General features: G+C 41.6%; 1 protein-coding gene across 2 annotated transcripts in view; it reads left to right on the forward strand.

Annotated features, from left to right (window-relative positions):
- ATF6 (activating transcription factor 6) overlaps positions 1-27045 on the forward strand; it is a 77655-nt gene that overhangs the window by 33662 nt on the left and 16948 nt on the right. For both annotated transcript variants that reach the window (XM_051804664.1, XM_051804674.1), the window contains exon 15: positions 25783-25867. In XM_051804664.1, coding sequence (XP_051660624.1) covers positions 25783-25867 — 85 coding nt within the window. The remainder of the gene's footprint in view (positions 1-25782; positions 25868-27045) is intronic.

Here is a 27045-nt window from a genome sequence, read left to right on the forward strand (position 1 = left end):
ACCACTGATATATGCATGTTCACACCCAGCCATGGTCCCCCTGGGGCCCTGCAAATCTCCATTTCCTTGTCTTAGGAGTGTTCTGAGAGGGGTCCCAAGGTAGTGGGGGACCAGCAGTGGCCACGACAACAGCTCATCCAGCTATAACCTGTTCTGTGTAAGAGCATACAGATAAGCCTAACTAGTTTTAGCAGTTTCTGTGTTGTCATAACTTTACCAATCTGTAGATGCCGTGGGTACATAGGTCACCTGATACATGGTAACTTTTTTAATTTGTGAGATGCATGTCTTTAGAAAAGGTTCAGGCAAAATAAAACTAGCAGTGCTCTTATTAGGATTAGGGCTTTATGCTGAGTAGAAATGTGAGGTTAGTTTCCAGTCTTGGGATTACTGGGTTGTGTCACAAGGCTGGAATTTTGTTATTAAATGCTTGGCATGTTCTGCTGTTCTTTCAGCTAGCAACACAAATATAGCCAGCACCAGGCTCCACATATCCTGAGGATGAGGAGAAGGGAGTAGAGAATAGAAGGTTTTCTGGAAACTCAGAACAAAAAGCTGAATAGTGTTTGTCTAGGTCTGCATTTTGGGGCCATTGCTCCAGTCCACCTGAATGCATGTGCTTGTACATAGGTCCTGTTTATGCTGTCAGGTTAATGACCTGGAAGTTGTCAGCTCTCATTTCAGCTTGCAGAGCTGTCCTTGAAAACAGTGTGTCTTGTGCCACAGAATCTCTACAGCTTGGCTCTGCTCTGCTGCAGGGAGAGATGCAGAGACTTTTTAAACCCATCTATGAAGTTTATTTGGTAGCAAAGCTGTTGGTATTTCTGTTTTATGAATGAAATGTCCTCAAATCAGAGGCAGTTTTATGCATTACCTCATTTATTATCTTAATGGGGCAAACCTGATCTGGTGGCGAGCTCTGCCCTGAGGCACTTTTAAATTACTTGCTTGGATTCTTTTGTGAGTGCAGAAGAAAGGGCTCCTGCACAGCCCGAGGGGTGCCATCAGCAGGGCCCCAGCAAGGGAGGTGCCCTTTCACCTCCTCCTGAGGACTGCTGACTTCATTTTCTTTGGACCACAATTCCCTTTTCACTGATGATTAGGAGCTGAGTGGGGACTGATTTCCTCAGTTCACTTTTGTTGCTTTCTCTTGTCCAACTTAGGAACCAAGGCCTGGAGATGATAGGTTTTGTTCCTTCTCTGGCTGTTTGCCATGCAGACACTCCCAAACAGTTAATAAGCAGCCAAATAACGTAACAAAAGAACAAGAACCATCTAGTTAAAAGTTCCAGGGAGTGGATGGTTCTGGTATTGGTGATTGTCCTGCTCCGAGTGGGAGGTGGGACTGTGGATGTTCAGAGATCCCTTCCACCTGATGTCACTGGATCCTTTTTCCGTGTGTTTTCTGCTCTGTGTGTAGCACCACATAACCTAGCATTTCTCCTGGATGCATGTGCTAAATTGCAACAGATTTTTTTTATGTGTTCTCACTTGCACTACAGGATCTGTACTCTGAGTTCCTTGGATTTTCTAGAAAATGGCATTTGCTAGGGCTGCCCGAGCCTCTCATCAGCCAGGGCTTCTGAAGGTGCAAGGTTGGAGAGCAAAGCTCTTGTGCACTGTGTCTTCTTCTGGCAGTGCTTAGTACCTGTAAGACTGAGTTTTCCCATGATCTCATAAATTTTATTTTCTTTCCTTGCCTTGGAAGGCTTGCAGGTATGCATATTTACAGTTGAAGTTTGTGTGGGGTTTCTTTTTCTTTTTTAAGGAGGAGAGAGGAAAATAAAGTAGTATTTGGATCAGCTGAATCCATACAAGAAGGAGGGCTTTCACTTTGGGAATCTAGAGAAATTAATTTTCTGCTATTGCCAGGGGAATCTCTAATGTAATTTTTAAACAAGAAGAAATATGCCATTAACAGTGACTAAGGAATTGTTGAACTGAAGCAGTGTTGTCTCCCAGCTCTGCCAGGCATCAGCAGCCAACATCCCTCGTAGGCAAGGCTCTTCACCATTTCTTTCTTCAGATAGTAGCTTGGTCATTTTAATTTTTTTCTTGCTACTTAACTTTTAGGAAGCCGTGGTTTTCAGGAGTCATTTAGCGTTGCAGGGCGCTCTGCTCTCCCCAAGTGCTCCAGCACTCCAAAGTGATGTCTTCGCACTGAGCCTCTAAGTTGCACTGGTTTGGGTTGTCTTTGAGAACACATCCAGAACTGGGAGGTCTGTGCAGTAGGTGCTGAGAACAAGTTGCCTGGTTCTGTGCAAAGAGTGCGGCAGTTTGAGCTCTGCTGGAGCACACTGGAGTCTCCAGTGGGTGTTGAACCTTCCTTTCATTTCTCCCAAGTCTCAGAGGCAGAACGGAGAGCCTGTTGCTCCACCAACACCTTTGATTTCTACCCTGTAAGGTCTGTGATAGCAAGTCTGCTTGATCTGTTGCAAACAAACCCCCAGTGGAGCACGGATACAAAACCCAAGTTAGTTGATCCGAGGTGCTCTGTCTGCAGGGAATAGACACCTGGCTGCTGCTTCAGCTCTCTCTAAGCCTGGCACCCACACAGCTCCCTCCCAGAGCTCACATCTGTTTTGCCACAGAGTATTCAGGCCTTGAGGTTGTTTCTAGAATTACCTGAATAGCTAGCTTAATTTGAAAAGTAATTAAGTAAATCAATGGAGAAAACAAATCCCTTCCAATTTAGTTTGGCCTGTAGTGCTGCTTGGGATCATTCCATTCTTGTGTGGTTGGGATCAGAGTTCCCACAACTTGGAGTGATTAACCAGTTGATTTCCCCATCCTGGAAGGTTCAGTCAGTGACCCTTTGATGACATGGCTGCAGGGCTTATTTAGGGACAGTGACATTTTTTAGGGTAAGAATGTAATTACTGTTTTTAAGGAAAGCATGGTTTAAAGTTTGATTCACTTGGGAAATTCAGAGGACTACTGGCATTTCCTCTTGCTACTTTATCTATTTCAGAGCACAAATGTCTCCTGATATCAAAGTTTGCCACTTGCATTTAATGCAGTGCATATACAGTATCTTACAGTACATTGCAGTAAAAAGTATATATTAAAAGGTGCTTCTGATTATTATTTGTTAGAGTGAGAGTGATGGAGCCCTATGGAAATCAATGGGAAAGCCTTTACCAACTCCAGTAGGAGCAGAATTTCACTTGGTAAATATCTGCTTCAAGTGCCACAAACCATAGAGCTTCAGGGAAACCTCTTATTATGAATGTGAATTTCTGGTCCTTCAAGCCAACATCTGCAATGAGCATTTAAGGGTTTCTCAAGTTCTGCAAACAATTTCTCACTGAAGTGATTAAGCCAAATTTAAATCAGAACTTTTGTTCTTTCTTTGTGTGCTGGGAATAAAAATGTCTAGATTGTGTTGTGCTTCTGTTGGTAATAAGCCTGTGCTGTGCTAATTGTATTTGGGATGATATAATTGTATTTGGAATGATATATTACTTTCAGGAAGCAAAAGATTGTAAAGCCTGGCTTTGACATGCTTGTGTAGCAGTAGGTTGCTGTGCTGCACACACTTCTGGCAATGATAATGTGAATGTATTCAGAGAGCATGAGACAGATTTCAATTCGCTGCACTCCTGATGCCATCTACATCCTGCAGGCAAAACTGCTGGATAAGAAGTTGGCTTAAGATGATGTTTTATAGCCAGAAATTCAGTTCTAACATATACTTTTCTCCTACTTTGTTGCACTTGACAATGGGTGGTTTTTACTGAACATGAAGTTTTCTGCTGTTGACTTTGTTTGCGGATTTCTGTGGACTGGGGTGTGTAATTTGGTCTTTCATTCAGATAAAATGCCCTGATTAGACCCACACAGTCCTGCTGCTCCTAAAGATATAGCAGCTATTTTATATGTGTTCAACTGCTGCAAGTTAATATGCAGATTTTTGAAATATTTTACAAACTCTCCTTTCTCCTGGGGAGCCTGACCTTAGCTATTGAGAGGAAAAAAAGTTACTTTATCCCAGGATCCTAGGATTTTAAGATCTTGTCCTATATTGTATACAGATGCTGAGAATAATATGTGTTGAAAGAACTGAGGCTTAGGGCATGGTATCTGTGATAAAATTGCCTGTCCTTTTCAAAGCAGAGGTCACCCTTTAGCCTGTCTTCTCTGTGAGGCCAACTCTTGCCTCTCTGGGAAAATCTGAGAAAGCAAACAGTGTGTGTGATTGTGCTGCAGCATGCCCTGAAGCTCAGTGAGCCAGCCTCTGTCAAATTACGGCTTCATTTGACTTTCAAATTTGAAAATCCATTATGAAAACCTCCTGTTGCCATCTAAGTGTCGATAGTGAAAATGAAGTCTGGCCTGCTGCATTCTTTGTTACAAATTCCCTATTTTTTGGCTAAACCGTGGATTCTCTCTGTGTCAGAGAGATTTTTCTCCACCCAAATCCCTGATGTCTGTATGAAAACAGTGAAGGAGTTTTGTTTTTGGTCTTTCTCAAACTGTCATCCTTTCTGGTGTGGAAGGGGAGCAGGGAGAGATGACTTTCAAGGGGACTGAGAGGTGGTGAGGAGAAGGGTTCTCTGTGGTCTTCTGGTTACTCAGCTGGAGAAGATGTAGCTTTCGGTAGCATCTTGGAGCTTAGTGTAAAAACCTCCAGAGAGAAATGTAATAGTCTAAAATTAAGTCTAAAAGTGTATATTGGTCTTTAGAGCACAAATGGCCTTACCTCAATCCTGAGATTCTCAAAATACTTGCGGATGAGAAAAACACAACTGCAAGTTTAAAACAAGTTAATTTAGGTTTGCAGCTAAAGGGCCAGCAATTCCTTAAAAAGTGCTTCTATCAATACCTATTAGTATTTTCCAGCAAAACCTATGAGTGTGTCATTATTTCTCACTGTAAGGACATGCTTTTGGGAGGGAAGCAGCGAAGGGCTCTGTGTGTGTGCTGTAGGGAGCGAGCAGACAGCTCAGGAGGATGAGAAGGAGCCAGGCAGTGAGATACCTTGGATGTGTAGGAGTGGAACCCGAAAAGGAGCAGCCAGCAAGTACCAGCTGCAGTGTGTAGCATCTACAGGGCAGGAGCCTGGCTCAGCCAGATGCAAACAGTGGTTAGGAGGGACCAGAACAAGAATGCAAAAAGCATTCTTCGTTACCTCCCTCTGAGAAGGGAGGTAATGCCTGTCACGTCAAGTGGGGTTTTGTTTCTTTTGGATATGTCTGTTCTGTTCCTACCTCCTACTTGGAGAGCTACTCCAAGGTATCTTGGAAGCAAAGTCTTTGTCACTCTGATTTTTATCTCCTTGAGTCCCTTTGAACCCCACTGTCCTCCAAATAAAATTGAGAATGAATGTAGTGTTGAGGACAGATGTGTAAGCAGAGACAGAAAAGTCACTTGAATGTGTCTGGCATGGAGCAAAAGATGCTTTTGGGTTTTGTGTGTATAGTCTTGATTCGTTTGTCTTCTGTATGGTTGTTGGAACTTCATGAATCATATTAATGCCGTCACTGAACTTCTTTCAGCCTTAGATGTCCCAGACCTAACTAATACTTTGTTATTTTTAAACTAGTATTTGGAAGGACAACATACACTGCAGATAATTATAGTGAAAATAAAACATACTGCAAAAAATGTCTCCAAAACCCAAAGTGGTTGCAGACAGACGTGACCAGTAATAGTATACATGTATTTAAAATGTGCTGCATGCTTACAGACAAAGAGTTGTGGGCAAGAAGTAGAGAAGGATTGTTGGGTTTGGAAAACCTCTGTAAAAGACCCACTGCTTATGAAATTGGTGTGGACATAGGCTAGAGAAATATGGGAAGCATGGAAGATGTGATTATAAAGTGGGAATTGTGTCAGTAAAGGAAGTGACAGCAGTATCTCACTTAATAAGAATACAGAACAGACAATTGCTGACAGCAAAGTGAGCAGGAACACAAGTTTATCCACAAACAAGTAATGTGCATTCAGTTAGAGCAGATTGTGGAAATACAACCCTGAAGTAGTTCCCTTCCTTTGGGAAATAACCGAAGTTCAATAATGCATTAATAACACTTTAATTATGCCAGATAATAGCGCATCTCTCTTTAGCGATAGCATGATATTCATGGAAGAAAAGTTTGCTCAGATTATTCTGAACATTTCCTATAAGGGAATGATGGGCTCTTGCTTATGATCTGTAGCAGTATTTAATTATGGGATCGATGCTGACTGAGCCTTAACTGTATAAAGACAGAAATTATACCTTTCAGCTCTGGAACTGCAGCAGCCAGTAAGGAATTGATTTGCATTTGGTAGGAATGAGCTGCATGAAAACAAATGACCTTCATGATATTTGATTTGCCTTGAATGATAGTATACACAGAGAGCACTTTGAAATACTGCTGCTTGCTTTCTCAGTTGCACTTCACACTTTCACAGCTTCAGAAGTAAAATGTGAAGAATTGAGATGTTTTTGGTTTCATTAGGTAGTGGTTTTGTCCACAATAGAAATCCTACCTTTTAGCAAATGTTAATCATTATAGTATTACATTTGAGACCATTATTTAAAATCTTAGGCACACTTTTAGAGTTAATTCTGGTCAGATTAAGTTATTTGCTTCCAGTTTGAATTAATCCTTTTGCCAGATTTTTAGCTGGACAGCACACAAAGCTTTTTTTTATGGAGTAAGAGCCCAGGTGTTATGAGTGTGTGCAGATTATCATCTCCTCCCACTGGACCAAACAGAACACTCGTGGCTTCCAGGTTTTATTTTTAAATCACTTACACTCCTAAGACAAGAAGTGCGATAAAATTAACGGTACATTTTTATCTTTTAGCTGGCTTTGAATCTTGTAACTGGCTTTAAAACTGCGTGAAAGTGGAACATAAAACTTGTTTTCTGGGACTCCTGGTTGCTTGTGGCCTATCTACTGGGCTGGCTAATGGAAAGGCAGAGTAGCAGCTGCAGAAATTCACTGGCTTCTCATAAAGGGCTGAGAAACGTTAGGAGACACTTGGGCATGTAAATCTCCTCTCTATAAATACTAGAAAGCAGAAAGACCTTTTTCTCAGAATACAGTTTTTATTTCTTCCCTGTGTTTTATCACTGTATTGGGATGGGTCTGTTGCAGAACAGTATGGCTAAATGCTCTTTTAGAGAATCCTATATAGATGTGTTCTACCTGTATCCATAGCAGCTTCTCACCATTTAATTATTTTAAAATATACTTCCATACCAGCTCCCAGTAGGGTGAACCTCTGTTTTTGATAGTTGAAGGAGAGATACGGGTCTGAGAATGAGCTCATTTTGCTTCATGCCTGTTATGGCTTGTTCCTCACCATGTACTTGGATGAACTCCAGTTTTGCCAGCATAGTTGATAGAAACTGTCCAGCTTTGGGTTAGTGATTAAGAATCTGGAATATGATGAGCTAAGCAGAGGGATCTTTCAGTCTGGAAACCACTGTTCAGGAAATCCTCTTTGTGTTTTGATTGCAAATGCTAAAGTGTGCATGTGAATAATTCTGGCACTTGAAAATACTTCTGTCAAGACAAGGCAAAGCTGTGCAGGAGGGGCACATGCACAACTCTCAAACAGCGTGTGCACCATGAGGGTGCAGGGTAGAAATGGCCTATCTGTTAAATCCCATGGGCCACTGCCCTTGGAGTTGAGTTGGCAAAGTGCCATGAAGCATTGCATTGCAGCAGTGACTATTACTGTTCCTTGGTTTTCTTGACTGTCTGACGTGTCAGCTACCTCAAAGAGGTGTTATATCCAATATGAGGAAAGTGGTCTGAGCTGTGCTCAGAGAGCTTACTGTGTGCGAGGAAGGTACACAGACCTTCTGCTCTTGATCTAAGTCCTGCCAGGCTCCTGTGTCTTAAGCAATGCTCTCTTCTGAGACTCTAGAAGTGGACATTCCCAAGCCATTCTTCAGTGTGGAGATTCCTGGGTTGAGTCACTTGTTAACATCTGGGAGGCCCTTTTTTAATCTCCTTTCTAGGAAACCAGCATGGAGCTCTTCTCCTTTTTCAGAACAGTCCTGAGCACTCGGACCTGGTGTTTTTCATCAGGATCCAGGAACTCAGTAGGTAATCACTGGGCAGGTGATTACTGGAAAATGAGACTGAAAAGGAACCATTTTGCTGTCTCGGGTAGTCTGGGACCAGCATCTGTGGAAGGACATCTCCTTAACATCAGGGAAATAACACTGTGGGTTTCTCTTTTCTTTTGCTAACCCATCTGTTTGGTATTTGCTAACCAGCTGTAAGCTCTAACTCTCCAGCAGGCAGCAGAGGTGCTGCATACAATCTAGGCATGAAGTTTCCTATCTTCTCAGTTTCCGAAGTGCCAGCATAGAGAAACGTGTACAAAAATGAAACAGGACATAAACATGCTGTCATTTGGAGAAAAGGGACAGATGCAGCGGTTTTCTGAGTGTAAAATTTTAACAAAGGCAGTTAACTGCAGCTCTAGGAGAATAAGAAAGTGTAAAGAGCTACATTTACACAAGCAGAAAGAAACTCTTTAGATTCGTGCTAAACACAGGTGTGGTACTACAAATGCTAAGAAAAAAAGGGTGTGAAGCCAGCTGAGTAAACTGCAATGTTGTGACAGGGTATTTCCATTTCAGTGTAGAGTTGGCTAGTGTGGGTTTGGTATGGCAGCCCAGGAAGAGGATATTACCCACAGCATGTGACTTGTCAAAAGGATGTAACAAATGTGCGTATAAGTGTGTGTGTACTTCAGTCTCATTATCTTGCACACATGTGTCTGCAATCAGGAGAGTACAGCTGCAAACCTTGCCAGAGAGAACAACCTGATGTCCTTTAAGTTCCTAAATAGTTAGCATTTAATTCCCTACAGCACTCCCTTCCCTCCTCTACTCCCCTGGCAGTTATAACCATCACCGTCCTGCAGAGTAGAATGTCTTTACATGGATCAAAACTGGCAGTCCTTATGACTTATACAGTCTCTCCAAATCTCGGTGGCTGATTTAAAAATTTACCTGTTTGCTCGTAGAAGTTGCTTCCAGTACCTTAATTCTCATAGGAAAATAGACATCTAAGAACAAGACTGGTGTGGATTAAAAGAAGGAAAATAAACCCAGAACCCTGTACCTTGGCAGTAGTACCTTCTGTCTGATTCTGTTACAGGTCACTTCTATCTGCTTGCGGTGCTTTTTCTGTTTGAAAATGTCCTGACAAAGCCTTGATGCAGCTGCTTTGGCCTGCATAAAGTTACAGTGTTGAATCTGGCCCATCAAATGATGTGTTGCTGTGCTCCTTGTCTGCATTTTCCTCCCAGTAAAGGCATGTGCAGTTGTTACAGGGCTGTGTGTGCTTACAAACAGATTTCTGTGGGATCAGAGGGAGAGGGGGAAATGATTTGGAGCTCAGGGACTGCCTGGAGTTCATGTTGCCTTTGTGCAGGTCAAGGGTAGCTCTGCAGAGCAAGGAGAGGTTCAGAGGGCAAGAGGGAATGAAAATGAAAGGAAGCACATCCAACAGGATGAAGTAGCCTCAGGCTCTTGCTCTTCTGTAAACCTGCACATTGAAGACCTGATGAGATATTTTCATTGATGAATTTGGGTAATAAATAGTGACTACACATATTAAACTGGCTAATGGCAAGCTGATTGGCCCTCCAGCTGTGTTGGAGGAGAGGATTAGGATTGGAGCCTGCAGGGCATCTGATATTTTGCAGAAATTGTGGTGAGTCCAGAATGTTCAATTTTTTTTTTTTGATAGAATTAAAACCAGTACAGTAGTAAGAAAAGATGGGAGGGCTCATATGGGAGCATAGTTTGGGTGATTAAAAAAGTTCCCATGCAACTGATGCTATCCACAGAGTAAAATCAGTTCTTTTGCCATATTATTTTTATCCTCAGTGTCTAAGAGTACACTGATGTACTTACTCATCTAAAAACTTCCATGCATCATTCTTCACATCTTTATCCTAGGATTAGAATTCCAGCAGAGCCTTTCTTTGACCTGAAAGTCCTCTGTATTTTGAAATAATAAAGCTGGAAGCTCCAGTGGCTTGGTGAAATGTTGTCAACGAGGCGTTTCATTTTTAAACCTCATATTTATGAAAACGGAGCTTCTGCGGTTCTCTGATATGGTTGCAGGATGTTTGCAGAAAATGTTGAAATCAGCTTGAGACTTCTTGTTTCATAAGCAAAATACACACAATTAGAATACTTGGAGGCAAAAGCATTTATTGCAGTTCTAGATGTTAGTGGCACATGTCAAGTGAGAAGTGCACAGATAAAGGCAGAGAACTGCACCCATTCGTTACTGGTTGGTCTCACCAGCACCATCTCCCTGTACACCAGAGTTTCTAAATAATCTTTAATGAAAAGGATTTTGTAAAAATCCACTAACAGTCTTCTGCAGTATTGCCATTTTGGTTTTTACTTGCTAACAATTGCAAGATTCTGAATCCTCACAGAATCACAGGAGTGTTTGTTAGAGGGACCTCTGCAGGGCTCTAGTCCAAAGCAGGACCATTGTCAGCACTAGATCAGATCAGCTGTGGCTTGGTCTAGCTGAGTCTTGGGACATTCCAAGGATTGGGAGACCCTGTACCTCTGTGGTGACCCACAGCAAGGCTGCACTGCCAGGCAGGGGAAGAATCCAAATGTCCCAGTCCACCACACGTTGCTGGGGCACCTTGGCACGTCATCCAGCACTGCAGAGTTTGGCTCCATTGTCTCTCTAACTCCCTTCTGGTGGTTGTAGGTTGCTCCTAGATTGACCCCCTTGTCTCCTCTTCAACAGACTGAACCAACCCAGCTCCCTTCAGCTCTCTTCACAGACCACGTGCCCCTGACCATCTTGGTAGCCTCTGCTGGCCTCTTTCCAGTTTCCCCACATCCATCTTTGCCCAGGAGAAGAGAAGGGAACCCAAAACTTTGCATCCTACTTTAGTTATGTCTCACCAATGCTGGAAGGAGGTGACAGAATTTCCTCAGTGGCCTGGTCACACTCCCCAAATTTGGCTTAGGTTTGCTTAATTTGTGGTGTTCCTCTAATACTTACAGTTTTCTTCCTTAACTTCTTTGCATCTGGGTTTTGTTCTTAAATCATTTCACAGGTTACTGTTGCTGCTTTATGGAATACCAGGCACCACAAATTCTCAAGCACCACATGTGAGGCTCCTTCTCCGCTTAATGGGGGCAGAAAAGCTCTTCTCAATTTTTCCCACCTATCCCAAACACCTACCATTGCATGGTCTGAATTTTCTTCCGGCGGTGCCTCTCCTTCCGTGGCTTTTAAAGGGAGCCTAGACAGCTCTGTCAGACAGCTAAAGCTGGAAAAAATTAATCTCACCCTAAGTGGGGAGATGAAAGGCTTCTATTTGCTGGAGCTGTTATGTTTAAATGTGGTTGAGCACTGGCAAGTACTGATAGAAGAAAACATATTGCTCTCCAGGATGAGAGACAGGCCCAGCCTGAGAGCTATAGCCTGATGTGTCTTTTGAGTAGCGTGCAAGGAAGCATCTCTCTACATTTTTATCTTCCCAAAGCTGACCTTTCACTCTCTCTAATCTAATCTGGTGCCTGTGATCTTGCTAATTCAATTGCCGTTGCAGACAGACACTCACGTGCACGCTCATGAGATGGACAAGGAGTGTTCTTGAACCAGTTTATATCCCTTTATCATTTATCAGTCAGTCTTCAGACCAGGATCCAAGTAATCCATTGTCACAAGAGAAGGCTTTTTCTAAGGAAACTGCAGTTTTGATCACAATAAGTGCATACTGCTTTGCCTTCATCACATTGCTGTAAGTTTTGGGGGGTTATGTGAGTTCCCACAGCACTGTAGTACTCTCACAGTGTTCAAAATTGGATGATTTTTTTTCTCTTCCCTAGATACGTGAGCAGATTCCAGCATTTTTTACGGGTGAAGACCAGTGAGTCATTTAAATGGTTTACCACCACCAGAAGGGAGGGTTCCTGTGGTCCAAGTGGGTCCTTGGTTGTGCATACTCTTGTCAGATCCCTCCTGGAGCCATTTTATTGTGTTGGTGGGAAAACAGTCAGAAGAGTTCAGAGGACTCTTAGGAGAGTCTGACAATTGCCAGAGGCTGGTAAAGAAGGTGCCAGGGCTGAGGGAAGGAGAAGGAACCCTCCTGTTTCAGGTGGCCACCTGTAGGCTATGCCCAGCCATTCTGAAGTGCACTTAATGTAGGTTGGGGGTGATTAAGGAAGAATCCTCAACATCAGGCATCCAAAATCCTTTTTGCTACCAAATGTGAGTTAATCATATTCCTTATGTATGCTTCTAAGACCATTTTCCATCAGATTGTTTTCTTGTTTTGGCTTAAGGGGTTTTTTTAGGGGAAAATGTCAAATGTTTATAGTCCTTTTTCCCTCATAAAATGAAGTCTGTTTCTAAAATGGATTTACGTGTTCCTCAGCAGCACTAGAAATTCAAACAGAGCAGACGTTTGGCAAAAAAACTGGACGCAGAATTAAGATTTAGAAGTGAAACTTAGCTACAAATATGGAGAAGGAAGTTCATCAGGATGGGGTAAATATGAGTTCTGCAAAGCAGCAGGCAAAAAAATGAAAGGAAACTTCATGTTCATACTCTCTTAACTGAGATTATTAGTAACAGAGGCAATAACTTCTTTAACATTATTATACTGAATATCTCTTTAATTAGAAGAAACTATTAATAGTTGATGAATCCTTAGCCATACAGATGTCCTGGGTTCTGCAGAATGAGAAACATCTTTCCAACAATTATCTATAATGGAATACACATTGCACAGATTAAAACACTGCTGTCAAATTTGGATTCGGCCCACTGCATCTTAATATTAAAATCTTGTAGTCTGTGAACAGGCATTTTGGGAAAAACAGAAGGCAGCTTGGATTTGGAGCCCCAGCCACGGCCTGAGTGTGCCAGACCACCGTCCAGCCTTCGGCAGCCCAGGAACTTTGCCTGTCCCTGCTGCCAAGGTGTACAGAGACCCACCCAGGTCTGAGCTGAAGTCATTGCAGAGCTCTGGGTAAATCTGGGGCACTCAGGCAAAGATGCAACCCCACTGCTGACTGAGAAGAGTATTTATTTCCGTGTTACCTGGTTGTGTTTCTTTCCTTATCTCTCACGTTGCCTTATTCTTTGTGTTTGACGGTGCCGTTTGCATTGTGGAAATTGTATTTATATGAAGGTAGGCTTTTGTTCAACATTGGCATAGTGTGGAAGGAAGGGGAAACCATTTTCTGTAATGAAATCAGAGGAGGGGAAAATGGCAGATCAGTAGAGAAGGAAGAGCACTCATTTCTTTAGGTTCCATAGGAAGGTGATTTTATTGCCACTTTACCCAACGGGTACTGACAATGCAAATGAGACCTAAATTTTTAAAACCGGGTCAAAGCAGTTTGCTGAAAGTACTGCTTGTATTTATATAACACCTTTCTTCCTGTGTCCTAAAACATCATTTATTGGCACTGCTTGAGAGGTGATTACCTCCATCTCAGTGAAGAGGAATTCACCTCATAGAGGTTAAGAGATATATTCAGCTATCTTGAACATATCAGGCTAAAGGATGGGGGGCAGGAGGAGATCTCCAGGAACTTAACTCAAGGTCAGTTGCTTTTCCCAAGAAGTTGAGGAATAACAAACATTTCTAACACAGACTTTCCACTCCTCTGATGTATGTCTGTGTAACTGATTCAACTTCCACAATTAGGAAAAATTTGTTGCTAATTTCCTGTACATCTGCTGTGCTCTCAGAAGCAGCATCTCTCTGGGTGCAGATGAAAATCAAGCTGCCACTGTCTGCTCTTGGGCAGTGCCATGGTTTAACCCTATCCAGTAACTAAGTAGCACACAGGCCCTTGCTCACCCCCTGTCTCCTCACGGGTGGGGAGGAGAAGTAGGAAAGAAAAGTAAACCTTGATGGTTGAGATAAGAACAGTTTAATAATTGAAATAAAATAAATATGATGATAAAAATAGTAATAATTGTAATGAAAAGGGGAAAGAGAGAAGGGGGAAACACGTGATGTAGATTAAATTGCTCACCACCTGCTGACCAATGCCCAGCCTGTCCCTGAGCAGCGATCGGTGGTTCTTGGCCAACTCTGCACAGTTTATGTACTGAACATGACATCCTGTGGTATGGAATATCCCTTTGGCTAGTTCAGGTCAGCCGTGCAGGCTCCCAGTTCTTGTGCACCTGCCCGCTGGCAGAGCATGGGAAACTGAAAAGGCCTTGATTTAGGGTAAGCACTACTTAGCAACAGCCAAAACATCGGTGTGTTGTCCACATTATTCTTATATAGATTGGAAACAGAGCACTGTACCAGCTACTGAGAAGAAAATTAACTCTATCCCAGCTGAAACCAGGGCAGGCAGGCAAGAACAAACAGCAGCAAGCTGGGAGAATAGAGAGGAGCACCCTGAGTTTGGCTCTCACTAATTTTGGCCTAGAATTTAACTCAGACTATTGCTTTATTCTCTCCTTTTGTTAGCCTTGCTTTCAGTTTATTTGTTTACCCTCCCCGGTGAATATATTGCCAACAAGTTGGCAACAGTCACAGATCAGTGGATGAATCAGGAAAAGGAGAAAGTCACAGTGGCTGTGAGATGTAAGCTGCAGTTGTCCTTTTATTCTCTCAAAGCAGATCTAAATCCAGTACCCGATGTCCTGGCTGCAAAGGACATGTATGTTTTTTGCAGACACTAAAATATGTTTTAAGTTAAATCCCATGCGTTCAAGTAAAGAATGCATCTGCTCACATTAAGTATTTGGGCTAATGAACAGTTTGGTTTCACTGTGCAGTATGATGGATGATGATTTTCAAATAATTGTCAGCTTCTGTAAAATGGAGTTTTGCAGTCTGGTAGTATTTTTATCCAAAACTTTAAATGTACGTGCACCTGTGCACCAGTAATAAATATAATTGTTCTTTGCATGGGAACATGTTTTGAATCCACTTAATGAAAGTTGCCCTTCAGACTAAATCCTGCATCTTAAGATGATGAGTCCGATGCAGCAACAACTGCAGGTGATCTACTTCTTGGCTTGCAGCTGTCTTACATAGGGGGGATTGAATGAGAGATTTAAACAAATTATTTCTATTGCTGCAGAAGGCAAGAAGACAGTAATTTCATACCATGGCTGGATCTTGTGCCAGATGTGTTGCAGGATTGAACACACACTGGGATCAAATTGACTTCAATGAGTTTGAAGTCTTGACTCTACTTAGTTGTTTCTGGTTAGGATTTTAAAGTTCTCTTGTGTTCCCAGCTACCTGCATGTGTGGGCATTTTTGCTCTGCAAGAAAGGATGCTTTCTTCAGCTTTGAAATGAAATTGTTCTGCCAGGAGCGCGTTCAGTCACAGACTGTATGACCTTTCAGGGACTTGTGTAGCTGTTCCTAAATGCTTCTCGTGTGTATGTAGCCCTGATTGCTATCAACATCTTTCTCAAACCGTCTTTTTGTGAGAGGTTAAGGTAGTGAGACCAGGCAGAGGTAAGCTAGAAATATAATCTTGACAGACTTCCAGATTTGAGACCAGGTCCCTATGGATCTTGGAAATGCTGGTTAGAAGAGCCCTCAGGTCCATCCTCCTGTGTGAAGGAAGGCTGTTGCTGACACTGCGTGAGGTTGGCTGTGGCGTTGTCATTGTGGCCCTGAAGACCTCTAAGTATGGAGATCTCACCACAAAGTGAGATCAAAGTGTTCTACTGCTTCACTGTCCTTTGAACTCAGTTGGAAGAGAAAGCAGAGGACAGCTGTATTAGCAAATGGGTTTTGAACCGCAGTGTTATGTTGATCCAGCATTTGGAGAAAGCCTGGCATAAATTTATTTTTACCCATCCAGCTTCTCTTTTATGGAGAATCTGATCTAGAGAGAACATGTTCCACTGTAAGGAGCGTGCCCATGAAACTTCATCATTTTTGTGCCCTGGTTGGTTCTGTGCTGGTCTGACAGGGCTGCAAAAGCAGAACAGCAGAAAAAAAAAGATGTTCACTTGTAATAACATTCCCCAATTTGGTTTGTGTTGTATGTGCTCTTTTGGGGCAGAGTCTCCAGCTGGACAATAATTCTGGGAATCCAGGATTTGTCTTCTGTAGAAGACCTGAGGTCTTGCAGGCAAATATAGAAACTTTGGGTTAATGTTTTGTGAGAGAAGCAAAGAATCTGGATTATATCCTTTTTGGTTTTACTGGACCGTATTCACATGCCCTACCTAAATTACATGTTTTTGCAATTACAGATTGCAGTTGCAAAACTAATAGCCTGCAGATGCTATGCAAAGCCAGAGCTCTGCTGCAGTGAATTAGAGAAGGAGGGGAATTTCTTTTTATGGGTAGTAGTAATAAAACAATTAATTCCTTTTGGGTCTTACAACTTTGTAAAATCTGCAAAGATAATTGACAGACTCAGCTTGGAGTTACAGATGAACATGCATTTCTGTGCTTATATAGCCCCTGGGAAGGACAGAAAATGGCAGAGAAACATAATTTTCAAATAATTTGGAGCAAACTTTTTTTAATTTTATGATGCTGGTTTTGTTGAGAGACCCTTTAGAAGAAAATCTGATCCTTATCAAATGTAATAGGAGGAACTTTTTCACCAGTACAAGCTGGGATTTTTTTTTTCCTTCAGAGAGGCTCCAAACTGAGTTAGCTATTCACACAGACATACCTTTTCCAGTTTGTTTTGAAACTCAGCTAATTTCCACAAGTAACACACACACACACACACACACACACACACAAATTTTCAAAGCATTTTCAAGTCCTTAAAAACCTTCCTATATGATTTTAACCAAAACAGTTTACTTAAACAGAGAATTCTGTTTCTCACATCCTCTTACTTCGCATTTAGGAATTTTTTTTTAATCTGCTGCCAAACCAAAATTACATCATAGCAAATGCATGCATTGTTCTTTACTGTCAGGCCGGCAAAGCAGTTCTGCAGACAAGCCTAATTGGCTGGATTTCTGTCCAGTCTCTGTCTTGTGCCCTCCTTGTTCACATGGCCTTTCTTTTTCTTTCCTATACAAATCAAAAAAGACAAAACTACAAGGAAGCTTATGGTAGAAATAAAGTCCTAATCAGGTGCCTTTACCTCATCCTCCCTTGCATTTAAACTCTCTTTGCCATGCCTCAGTAACGTTTGCACATGCAAGCTTCTGTAATTTCCTGGAGCATTCCTTATCCACTGGGGAAGGATGATGGTGTTTCATGCCTCTAATTTAGGATGTGTTGCAAGTCAAAAGTGGTATTCAAAAAGCTTGGATAGAAATGAGACAGGTTCATCTTGGGTAATTCCAGAAGGAGGGATTTGCAGAGGAATGGGGAGCTTGAGAAGACCTGGTAATTTTGCAGCTCTGGTGTCACTTTGTTAACAGGATGTTTTAGCTGGAGAGGTGGTTGTTGGGCCAGTCTTCTGGAAGTGTGCTCATGTTGCAGTTCCTGAAGGGAGACAGGGTGCCTTCTCAGAGGCCACTGGGTAGAGTGTACTGTTTGGTTAATAGATACTAGTTAGCAGCATATTTCAGTGTTACCTTGAGGCATAACTTGTGTTTTGAATAAAGGGATTGTAAACCATGAAAATTGTAAATTTTAAACCTCAGAAAAACTGAGTATAACAACATTTTCCACCTTTATGTGGCATCTGCTTTACAGCTGCCTTTTGTGCACCTATATAACACTTTGCATTATACTCTGTTGTGTATTAGAAAGCTGTGTTGGTCTTTTCAAACCTTGGTGGTGTCATGAGGTACTCTTGCATTTTTATTCTTACTTTCTCCATTATAACCTTCATCTTCTGCCTTGAGGGAACTGAGTAACATACCAAATGAAACAAAGGGTGGCAAATTAATCTTGGAGGATGTGGGTTCAAACCAAGGAAAGGAATTCATACAATAGAAGTAGGCTTGTGGAACTTCTTGCCAGAATGCATTATAGATGCTCTAAATTTACATGTATTCAGGGGAGGACTGGGAAAGTTCATGGAAGAGAACTCTATTAATACCTGCTAAATATACAGAAGTCACATCTTTGTTAGAAAATCTGTAGAACTGTAACTGAAGAGTGGCTGGTGCTAGTTTCCATCTTAGCAAGATAAATTGGCTTTCCTTGGAGTCAGAGGAGGTCAGCATCAGCTCCCAGGAAGAAGCAGGAGTGCCCGGCCCAGGACAGGCAGGAAGAGGAAATCAGCAGCAACTACAACAGCAATAAAGCTTAATTTGCCTCCAGTCACTGTGAAGCAGGGACCTCTGCTTTTAGCCTGGAGAGATTTTTTTGTTCCAAAGTACAATCGTATGGTGGCTGTTGTTATATTCGGTATCTTTTGGAACTTAAGAGCTACCAGAGAGATGATCTGAATAAATGTCTAAGCCTGAGACACTTGCACTCCATTTGAAAATCTAAACTAGTCACTTTAATCTCACCTCTGCTTTTTAGGTTCCTTCTAGCCTCTAAGGAAATGTAACAAAAATTCAATCCCAAAGGAAAAGGAACAAAAAGTAGTTCTTGCTTTACTGATGTTTGCTGTCTCCATTTGTGAACTTCAGAGACACAGTTCCCAGCAGGTCTTTGTATCCTTAGTAGTCTCCATAACCTTTTTAGTTCTTAATCCAGGAGAGGTCCTTTGCTGCTGGTTCTCCTTTACACTGAGAAAACAATCCAAAACTGAGCCCTGCTCAGCATCAGTGCTGCTATTGCAGCAGAGAGTGGAGGAAACTCCTCCAAAGGAAGCTTGTGACAGAGTGAATTTTCCATTCCTCTGAGGTCTCTGGGATTTTCACAAGGCTCTCTGACTCACAGCGAGGTGCTTTCCAGTTAGTTTAGTTTTGGAGCCCGGACCATATCACATCTGGCAGTAGCACAGTTTACAATAAAAGGCACTAAAGACTTCTTCATTAAAAGGTCTCTCACATGGGAACTAAACTGGATAGCAACTCCCTCTTCTGCAGGGACAATGAGCAGAAAGTGTTCCAGAGTGCAGTTAGGTGTTATTTATAAAAATTTGTCTGAGAATGGCAGAAAGGTGTAGTCTTACACTACAGGACATTGTACTGAATGTGGGATTGAGGTATTTCTGGTAAAACACTTAAATAAAAAACATATCTCATCACTTCATTGCTGTGTGCAAAGTATAGGCTGTAAAAACCACCTGTGCACAGAAACACTGTGATTGGAACAGCATCAGGGTGAAAAGGAACACTTTTGGCAAAAGTAAAAGCACTATTCCCACCACTTTTTGGAGGTTTCTTGTTATGGGACAATCTTCCCCTCCTGCCCCATCCCTCAAAACAGGCTTAAAACATATAAAAGTAATTAAATTCTATGATTAGGAGTTGGGAGTTGAATTCTCAAGTACAGACTCTCTTCTTTAAGTATGCTGCAAAATCAAACTGTATTAATGTATGCTAGCTAACCTCAAGTTTAATATATGTAGAACTGGTACACTTTCAAATTAAGTTAAATGGTTATTGTGAAACCAAAAGTAGTAAAGCTACTGGAGCCTCCCAGGGTGGGCTGTCAAGAGCTGGTGCAGAGAGGCTGAGACCTTGTGAAATTTTATTGTGGGTTTTCTGCGGATTCCTTGCTGTCGTTATCCCATCTCTGACCTGCTCCCATACTCATCTTTGCCTGTCATGGATTCCCTGTAAGGATCCATGATGAGGTGAGTAAATCTGCTTGGATTTATAAGGTCTACCTTAAAAAACCAACCAAACAAAAAACCCCACACGTCAACTTTAAAAACAAGGCAAAGTTCATGGTATAATGAGAAGTGTGGTGGCTATGAGTCACAGTTTGTGTAGAGGTGTTAACTGGTTTCCTCTCTTTTTTCTTCTCTTAAAACCATCCCCATGCTTTTCAGATATAAGGGTCAGACTGAAATGGTTTCAGAGGCACCCTCCCCTCCCCTCTGCAGTCTCTGCCCCATTTAATATCCACTGATAGTGAAGGCAATGTTGCAGCAACTTCAGCATTTTCAGATGGACCAGTGTTGTATCCAGTGTGGTGTAACCTCAGGACACCATATGGTTGCCATCACCCAAACAAATCAATAGTGAAATTATACAGCTATTTCCTCTACAAATTTGTAAACTTTCATACACATCCTCTTCGAACTGACAGAGGAAACCAGAAACAGATACTCCAAGGCCAGATTCCCGTTTACACCCTGATCTGTGCTGTGTGCATTGCAATTTCTCTTCCCTGGAGAACTGCCTCCTTTTGTGTCTGGAAAGCTACTGAAGTCCAGCTCTGGCTGTCCTGAGAATGAAGTTCCACCTTCAGAGGTACCACTTCCCATTTAGAAGCTGTGTGCCAAAGGCTGCAGTGCTGCTCAGGGCAGAGTCAATGGCCTCTGTAGGAGGTCAGGACAGACACATCACATCTCTGGCAACAATTATTTTGAAATTTTTAAAAAGTGTAAGACCTGTGGTTTATGAAAGATCTGTCAACCCAGGGGTTTAAAAAGTCCAGCTCCTCAGAGGATCTGTGTTCTTGAATCAGTCTCTGAAGTGGCATGCAACTTTTTGGGCCTGGGAAAGCACATTTTTGTTTCACATTCTTTGTTATGGCCGAAAACATGCCTCTGTAAAAGGTCCAGTGTCATCTCATTGACTTGAAAGCCCTGAAGATGTTCAGAAAAAATAAGTTGGAAAGACAGTACATGGATTTGATGCACAAATTTTTTTTATGACCAGAAAAAGCACTTGATTTCTATCTGCTTCATCTTGAGATCACTAGATGTGGTCAGGTGGTTAATAGATAAGCTGTTAGGCTGTCAGGAGGTGTTGAACACTACTAGAAGTACTGCTGTTAAAGAAAAATGGTACCCCCAAGAGCTTTGGGAAGCTGCCAGCGCTTCAGTGGGATGTGGGAAGCTCCTCAGCCTGTATTGGCAGCAGTTGTAATGTGGTCCCAGAATCACAGCATGAAGATTCAGGCTGGAAGAGATTGAGGCATGATTCCCTGGGAGACCTCTTAGTCATAAACAGAGATGAAAAATGCCCAGCTACAGTGTTTGTTTACTGTAAGAAGTCCTGTGAAGCTGCTGGACAGGGTGCCCTTTGGCATGCAGAGGCGCCTGGCTATCTGCCCCCATTGCTCTGGCAGTGCCTTTGTTGGTTGCAATATTCTAGCACGTAGCTGGTCTCCAAGGCAATGGTAAAGATCAAATCTCCTCGTCAAGGCAATTGCAAGAACACCACATTAAAGTTTTCCTTTGGTATTTTACTCCAGTCTCCTTGGAGCTTTTATTCCTGTAAAGGAACAAATGTCACTTGTTTTCACAAAGGTTGTCCTTAGTTGGTCAGAGGTGGATCTCTTAACAAAGAGCAGGGCTCATTTGGACCTCTTCACCAAGTCTCTGTGGGAAGTGAGGTAGGGGCTGTCTTACAGGAGTGGAGTCTTGGCTTCCACATGGATTACATCTGTACTTTTCAGGGTACATGCTCCAAACCACTGGGAAGGTCAGGCTTGGTTTGCCCTGCCATAGCATGACAAGCAGTGTTCACACTGGCAGATGTGATAAATGCACTGTAACAAAGGACATCTAAATCAAGTTACGTTAATTATTTTCTGGTCTTTCAATGCTTTTGCTCAAGACCTTAGAAAAGGCTTTTGAAAAATACTTATCCATACCTAAGCACAACAACTAAGAAGGTAAGAAAAATCTAGGGGAATTGATTTGACAGATAGTAACCTCTGGGAGAGGAGGAAAGACAGCTCATGCTGAGAGTGCAGAGCCTTGCAGGGCTGGAAATCTGTTCCTTTGTGTCCTGTGTCACTTGGGTATCCCTCAAATGCATGCACATTCACTCTAAACATTCCCCATAGCTCTGGTAATATTTTCCTCCATCATAGTCATACTGTGAGGATTAATTCCTTCATGTTTCTTTGAAATGGAGGAAGAGCTCAGCAGATTGCCTGCAGGGAGGTGCAGTAGTGCTCCCAGGGAGATGCCTGTAGCTGAGGGGACATGCATTGCAAAAGCCAAACCCAGCAATATTGCCAATTCTATTAATTTAAAAGCCAGGAGTCCAGCTTATGAAATGATGATAGTTTAAGAAACAAAATGAAATCAAAAAGATCCATGAACAGCATGTTTTTTCTCTATTTAATGCAACTTCATTGTATGCAGTGGTGATGTTTTATGTCCTTTAACTATGAGTTAGAAACAATTTTTTTGTTTTTCAAATGCAAGTTAAAATGCCCGTATATTTTCATGTATCTAGGTAGGAGGGACTTTAAGTACCAAACCACATGTCATGAGGGTCAGGCTGAAGCTACAGGAGCAGGCTGTATATTCTAGCACAGTAGAACAGGATTTCCATTGCCTTTTGCCTCTGGGGCTTAGAGATACATGAGGCTCCAAAGCTTAATCCCTGTTAGAGCCCTGATAACACTGATCTTATATGTAAGAAGCCTCAGAATCCTTATTGCAGTTCCATATGTTGGTGAGTCCAGAAGCTGATTAGCAGGCATTGAATTAGCCAGCAGACTAAAGATTCAGTCAGGAAATTCATTCTGTAGGGGTGCCTAATTTCTAAGTGTTTACAGCTCTGATTAACTATATTCTAATGATATTTCTGGATGTTTTGTGGTGACAATGACTTAGTAGATGTGATTATTAATCAGAAGTTTAGCAAGTAACGTCTTCATAATTTATCCCCACGAAAAATGTCCTTCAGTATTCCAACTTATTAAATTAAGGTAATGTATTTGTGGCTGGATTTTTAGTTTCTATGTCTGTATTTATCTATTTGTCCATCAGATATCTGACTTCAGTATCACTGAACTGTAGAGATGATCAAAAGCAAAATGAGAATGCTGAAACGGGGGTCTCATTTGAAATATTGTCTTTCCAGACTGATATTTTTCCAGTCATTCTACCAGAAGTCTCCATCATCTATTTAAATTGTCGTCTAAGTGCAACTCTTGGCCCAAGTCAAGGCCATCTGTTGTTGGGTAATAGTTGTGATTTATTCTGCTCCTGGGCCAGATGCTGACTTGCAAAATTTGCTTTTATTAATTTTCAGTTTTATACCATGTGTTAATATCATTTTAATTTTAGCATTTTAATTTTAGATTTTTTTTTTTGTCTAGTGTTTAAAATTAGGGATGAGTAACAGTATCACGCCCCTCTCTGGAATGCAATTCAGCATACTTGAGAACAGGATAGCACATTTTAGAAATACATTCAAACAACGTTTCTAAATGTCTGCTTTCTTCCTAATCAGTAATCTCTATGCTCATTTCTGTTGCATATAAATAATTAGGTATTGCTTTCAAATAAAAGTTTGGGACTCTTTGAAGATTTTTGGAGTTTGAGAATATTGTGGGTGGCTAACTGCAGTGAAAATATCTGTGATAGTCTGCAGCATAAACTTTGCTTTCAGTGTAGAATGAGGGTAGTTATGAAACTGCAAGTTTGGACTGACTGTCAGAAGGACACCCCTGCATATAAAAGATGAAGGTTATTAGGGAGATGGATAAATTTCCCTAATTCCAGATTTTAAAAAATGGCTCTTTGTAGATGGGCAGCTTCCAGACAGTCTGTGCTTCTTGCACAGTAACTCCTGGTAGCAGTTTGGTTTTAGAGCTAATTGGCTTTTTGTATGTCTGTCTTCTCCAGAGTTGGTGTTGAATCACTGAGGGGCTGTGCAGCAACTCCAAAGCACATTTGAATACAATTGTGAAGCCCTTTTGGTGGTTCTTAATACAATTTTTACATACAGTAAGTAAAAATGCCATTATAAGCAAAGCTAAGCCAGGATAAATTAATGCACCAATCTTCAGATAGGTTAGCAAAAAATAGTTTTTACTTGTAATGATTCTCAGGTGTGCAGTACTTCTATTTTGCTAAGTAATGATGGAGTGGACTCTCAGAAACATTGAAAAAGAAAAATAAAACAGTATAAGCATTTTTAAGCGATGCTAAAAATAGTCATCAAGTCATGACAAGGGCATTGTTACAAAATGCAGTTGTAGACATCTTATCTTTGGCCTGTTCCCTTGGGAACATTGGATTTCAAGAACGGTTTTTATGTAAAGTTCATTGTCGTACTGAATGTTGTCTTAATCTTAGTGGTTCAAAAGTGAAATGGGAATTACATGTGTGATCTGAGATTTATACCAGAGTGGTTTTATAATTTTGGTACCAAGATGTTTTTTACAGACATTCATTTAAGTAATGTTTTCTTCTCATGGTCAGCCATTTGGGTTTTGGGGGGGGGGAAATTTTTGATGGGAAAAAAAGAGAGTGGTATTTCTTCAATTCTGTGTCTACAGAATATCTTGATATGTTTAACACCTAACTGTGTGTAACTCAGTTCCCTGAATCTTACACATAACAATGTAGTGTTTAGATATTAAAATGGCAAAAGTACAGTTACCCTGACATTAATAAATCAATAACTGTGTCCTGAAGGAAGTCTGATTCAATCTACTGAAAAGATCACTTTGGCCAAAAGTATGAGATGTGTGTATGCCTGTTCTTACGTGGGAACATGGAATTTCATCCCATGAAATGGGATGGGCCCATCAAACTTGCTTCTGCTTTTTAATGATGTGTCTGGCTCTTGGAAAGCAAAAGGCAGATGTTCTGTTCTGGTTTTAGGGCAGTTACAAAAACCTCTTAATGAGTTGGTGTCCACATATTTGCGTGGTTACACCTGCCAGCTTTCATTTTTCTCAGGGACACTAGGAATGAATTGCTGGGATTGGGAGAAGGGCAAACACAGGGGCTGGGAAAATAAACCTTTCCATTAATTTTTGGAGACCTGGAAAAGGTACTTAGTGATTGACAGGTTTTCGTTTCACTTAGAGCCTGAGTTATAAATTTAAACTCAATTCGACAGTTATATAAATAACCATTTGTTCCTAATTACTAAGAGAGAGCAAATATACTTCCTTCACAATGCCCACTGCATGCTGAGACAGTGCAGTGAAGCAAAGTTCTGTCAGGGAATCTAAACTTTGAAAGATATGGGAAGCTTCCCTCATCCTTAGTAGTCTTTCTTTGGTCCAGCTAGATCAGCAAAGCACTATAATGTGGGAGATGCCTGGACTGGAGCTTTTAAGTTCTGTTGATAAGGGAAGAACCGTATTTTCCCTTGAGCAATTTGAATTTAGCAACAGCAAAAAAAAACAACCTGAAGAAAGGCTGCATTTTTCCTTGCAGGTCAGGTCTATATCCAGAGTGTTTCCTGCAGATGCAGCTTCCACAGCTCAAACCCAAGGTAGTTAGTTTGAGCGCTGCTGTCTTACGGCAGCACTCAGGCACCTCACAGTTGAGATATGATACTAAAGCACAGCTTTACCATCAAACTTCCCTGGGAGGTTTTGTCAGCAGAGCTCATATTTCACACCCCATCACAACTCTGACCAGTGAGTCCTACTGTGCAGTGCATGTGGTGCAGAGCTTGACAGAGACAGCAAGATGACTTAGAGTAAATGGCACTGCAGGTAAAACTCCAATTCAGCAAGGTCCTTTAACCACATGTTTAAATATTGTTGAGGTCAAGTTAAACTACTTTAATCATATATACGTAAGTACTCAGTTGAATGAGGGCTTAATAGTAGTTTCCATCTCTTTCCCCATGATCAAGGCTTTTTCATATTCCACTGCATGCAATAGAGATTTCTTCTTGGTTACACAGCATGAGCAATTGCTGTGACTTTTGGAAGACTTCCACAACGATATGAATTTTCTAAGCTGTTGTAAATAGTTCTATGTGGAATGCCTGTAACACAAAATGGAAAGGAATTTTCCCAGCTCTGTACTTTCAGAGTAGATTTAACACATCTTTTCCGCTGTTTTCCAGGACCACCTGTTATTGCCAGCCACCACACATAATAAGACCAGAAGGCCAAAGATGTCTATAGTGTTGCCAGCTGTAAACATCAATGGTAAGTCCAAAACATGAAAGAGAATGATAAGAGAACAATTTCAAAGAGATGTGCCTGGAGTGTGCATGGAAAGCAAACTTAGACCAAGTGTCTGTCATTATAGCTTTGCAAAAGAAGTGAAACAGGTCATTACTGGGCCTTAGTTGCCAGGGTCCCCTTTGAATCTGGAGTACTGGCAGATCACCAGTGCCTGGTCACCCAGACTATATATGGGACTTGGCCAGTGGTTCTGCAGTGTCTCATTCTGGCTCCTTCGAGAACAGAGGGGGTGCCATCCAGTCTTGATTTGTACACAGCTGGTTAAGGGTTACATGAACACGATTTAACTTCTCTGACTTGGTGGCTACAGAGATCCCATTGACCGTGGAGACTGTCCTCATCCTCTCATTTGTGTTCCTCCTACGCCTGCCTAGCAGGGCAAATTCCTTGGCCTTGCTAGTTTGTTAGGATGCTGACTGCCTTCCATCAGCTTCCTCAACTGTTTACCACTGTGTTATACAACACTCAGTGTGAGTGGGACCTCTCAGCACTGCATGGTCAAGATTAATAATCATCATGTTACAGTGCTGCAGGACAGCAGGGAAAACAGCTTTGCAGTGGGGCACAGGCTTATTAGTGCACAGAAATGTTCTTGATCCACATTTCAGTCCCACATGAGAGACAGGACATGGCCTGTGCAAATATATCGTTAATTCCTATGGTGAGGAACTGCCAATTTAAGACATGTTTGGGGCACGGGGTCACTGTCACAGTCATCAAATGCATTGTGAACCCTGTAACAGTATGAACTTTACTTTCTGAGTAACTCTGCACATAATGCTTTTTTAAAATGTCTGTGTTTTACAGTACATGAGAATCATAAACCCAAATGTTATTGTTAAATTGGAGCATGCCGAAAACATTATCTGATGATGCGAATTTCCATAAACTAAGGGGAAAAAAATGAGTTCAGACTTTCAGCATTTTGATAATTACACTTTCCCATACAGTACTGTCGAGTGTGATAATCTGTACAGCTGTCTTAGGGGAATTTTTATTAGACATATCAGAATTATTTTTGGCATTTATCTGCCTGAAACTCCCTTCTTATGTCTATTACAAAAATCCTTCTCTGGCTGAGCTGAATTATCACGTGCAAATGGGTACTTTGTCACTTGAAGTACAAATGCTATTTCTAA

This window comes from Manacus candei, unplaced genomic scaffold (genome assembly GCF_025592945.1).
Source record: "Manacus candei isolate 608988 ecotype Guabito, Panama unplaced genomic scaffold, ASM2559294v1 h1tg000005l, whole genome shotgun sequence".
NCBI classification, from domain to species: domain Eukaryota; kingdom Metazoa; phylum Chordata; class Aves; order Passeriformes; family Pipridae; genus Manacus; species Manacus candei.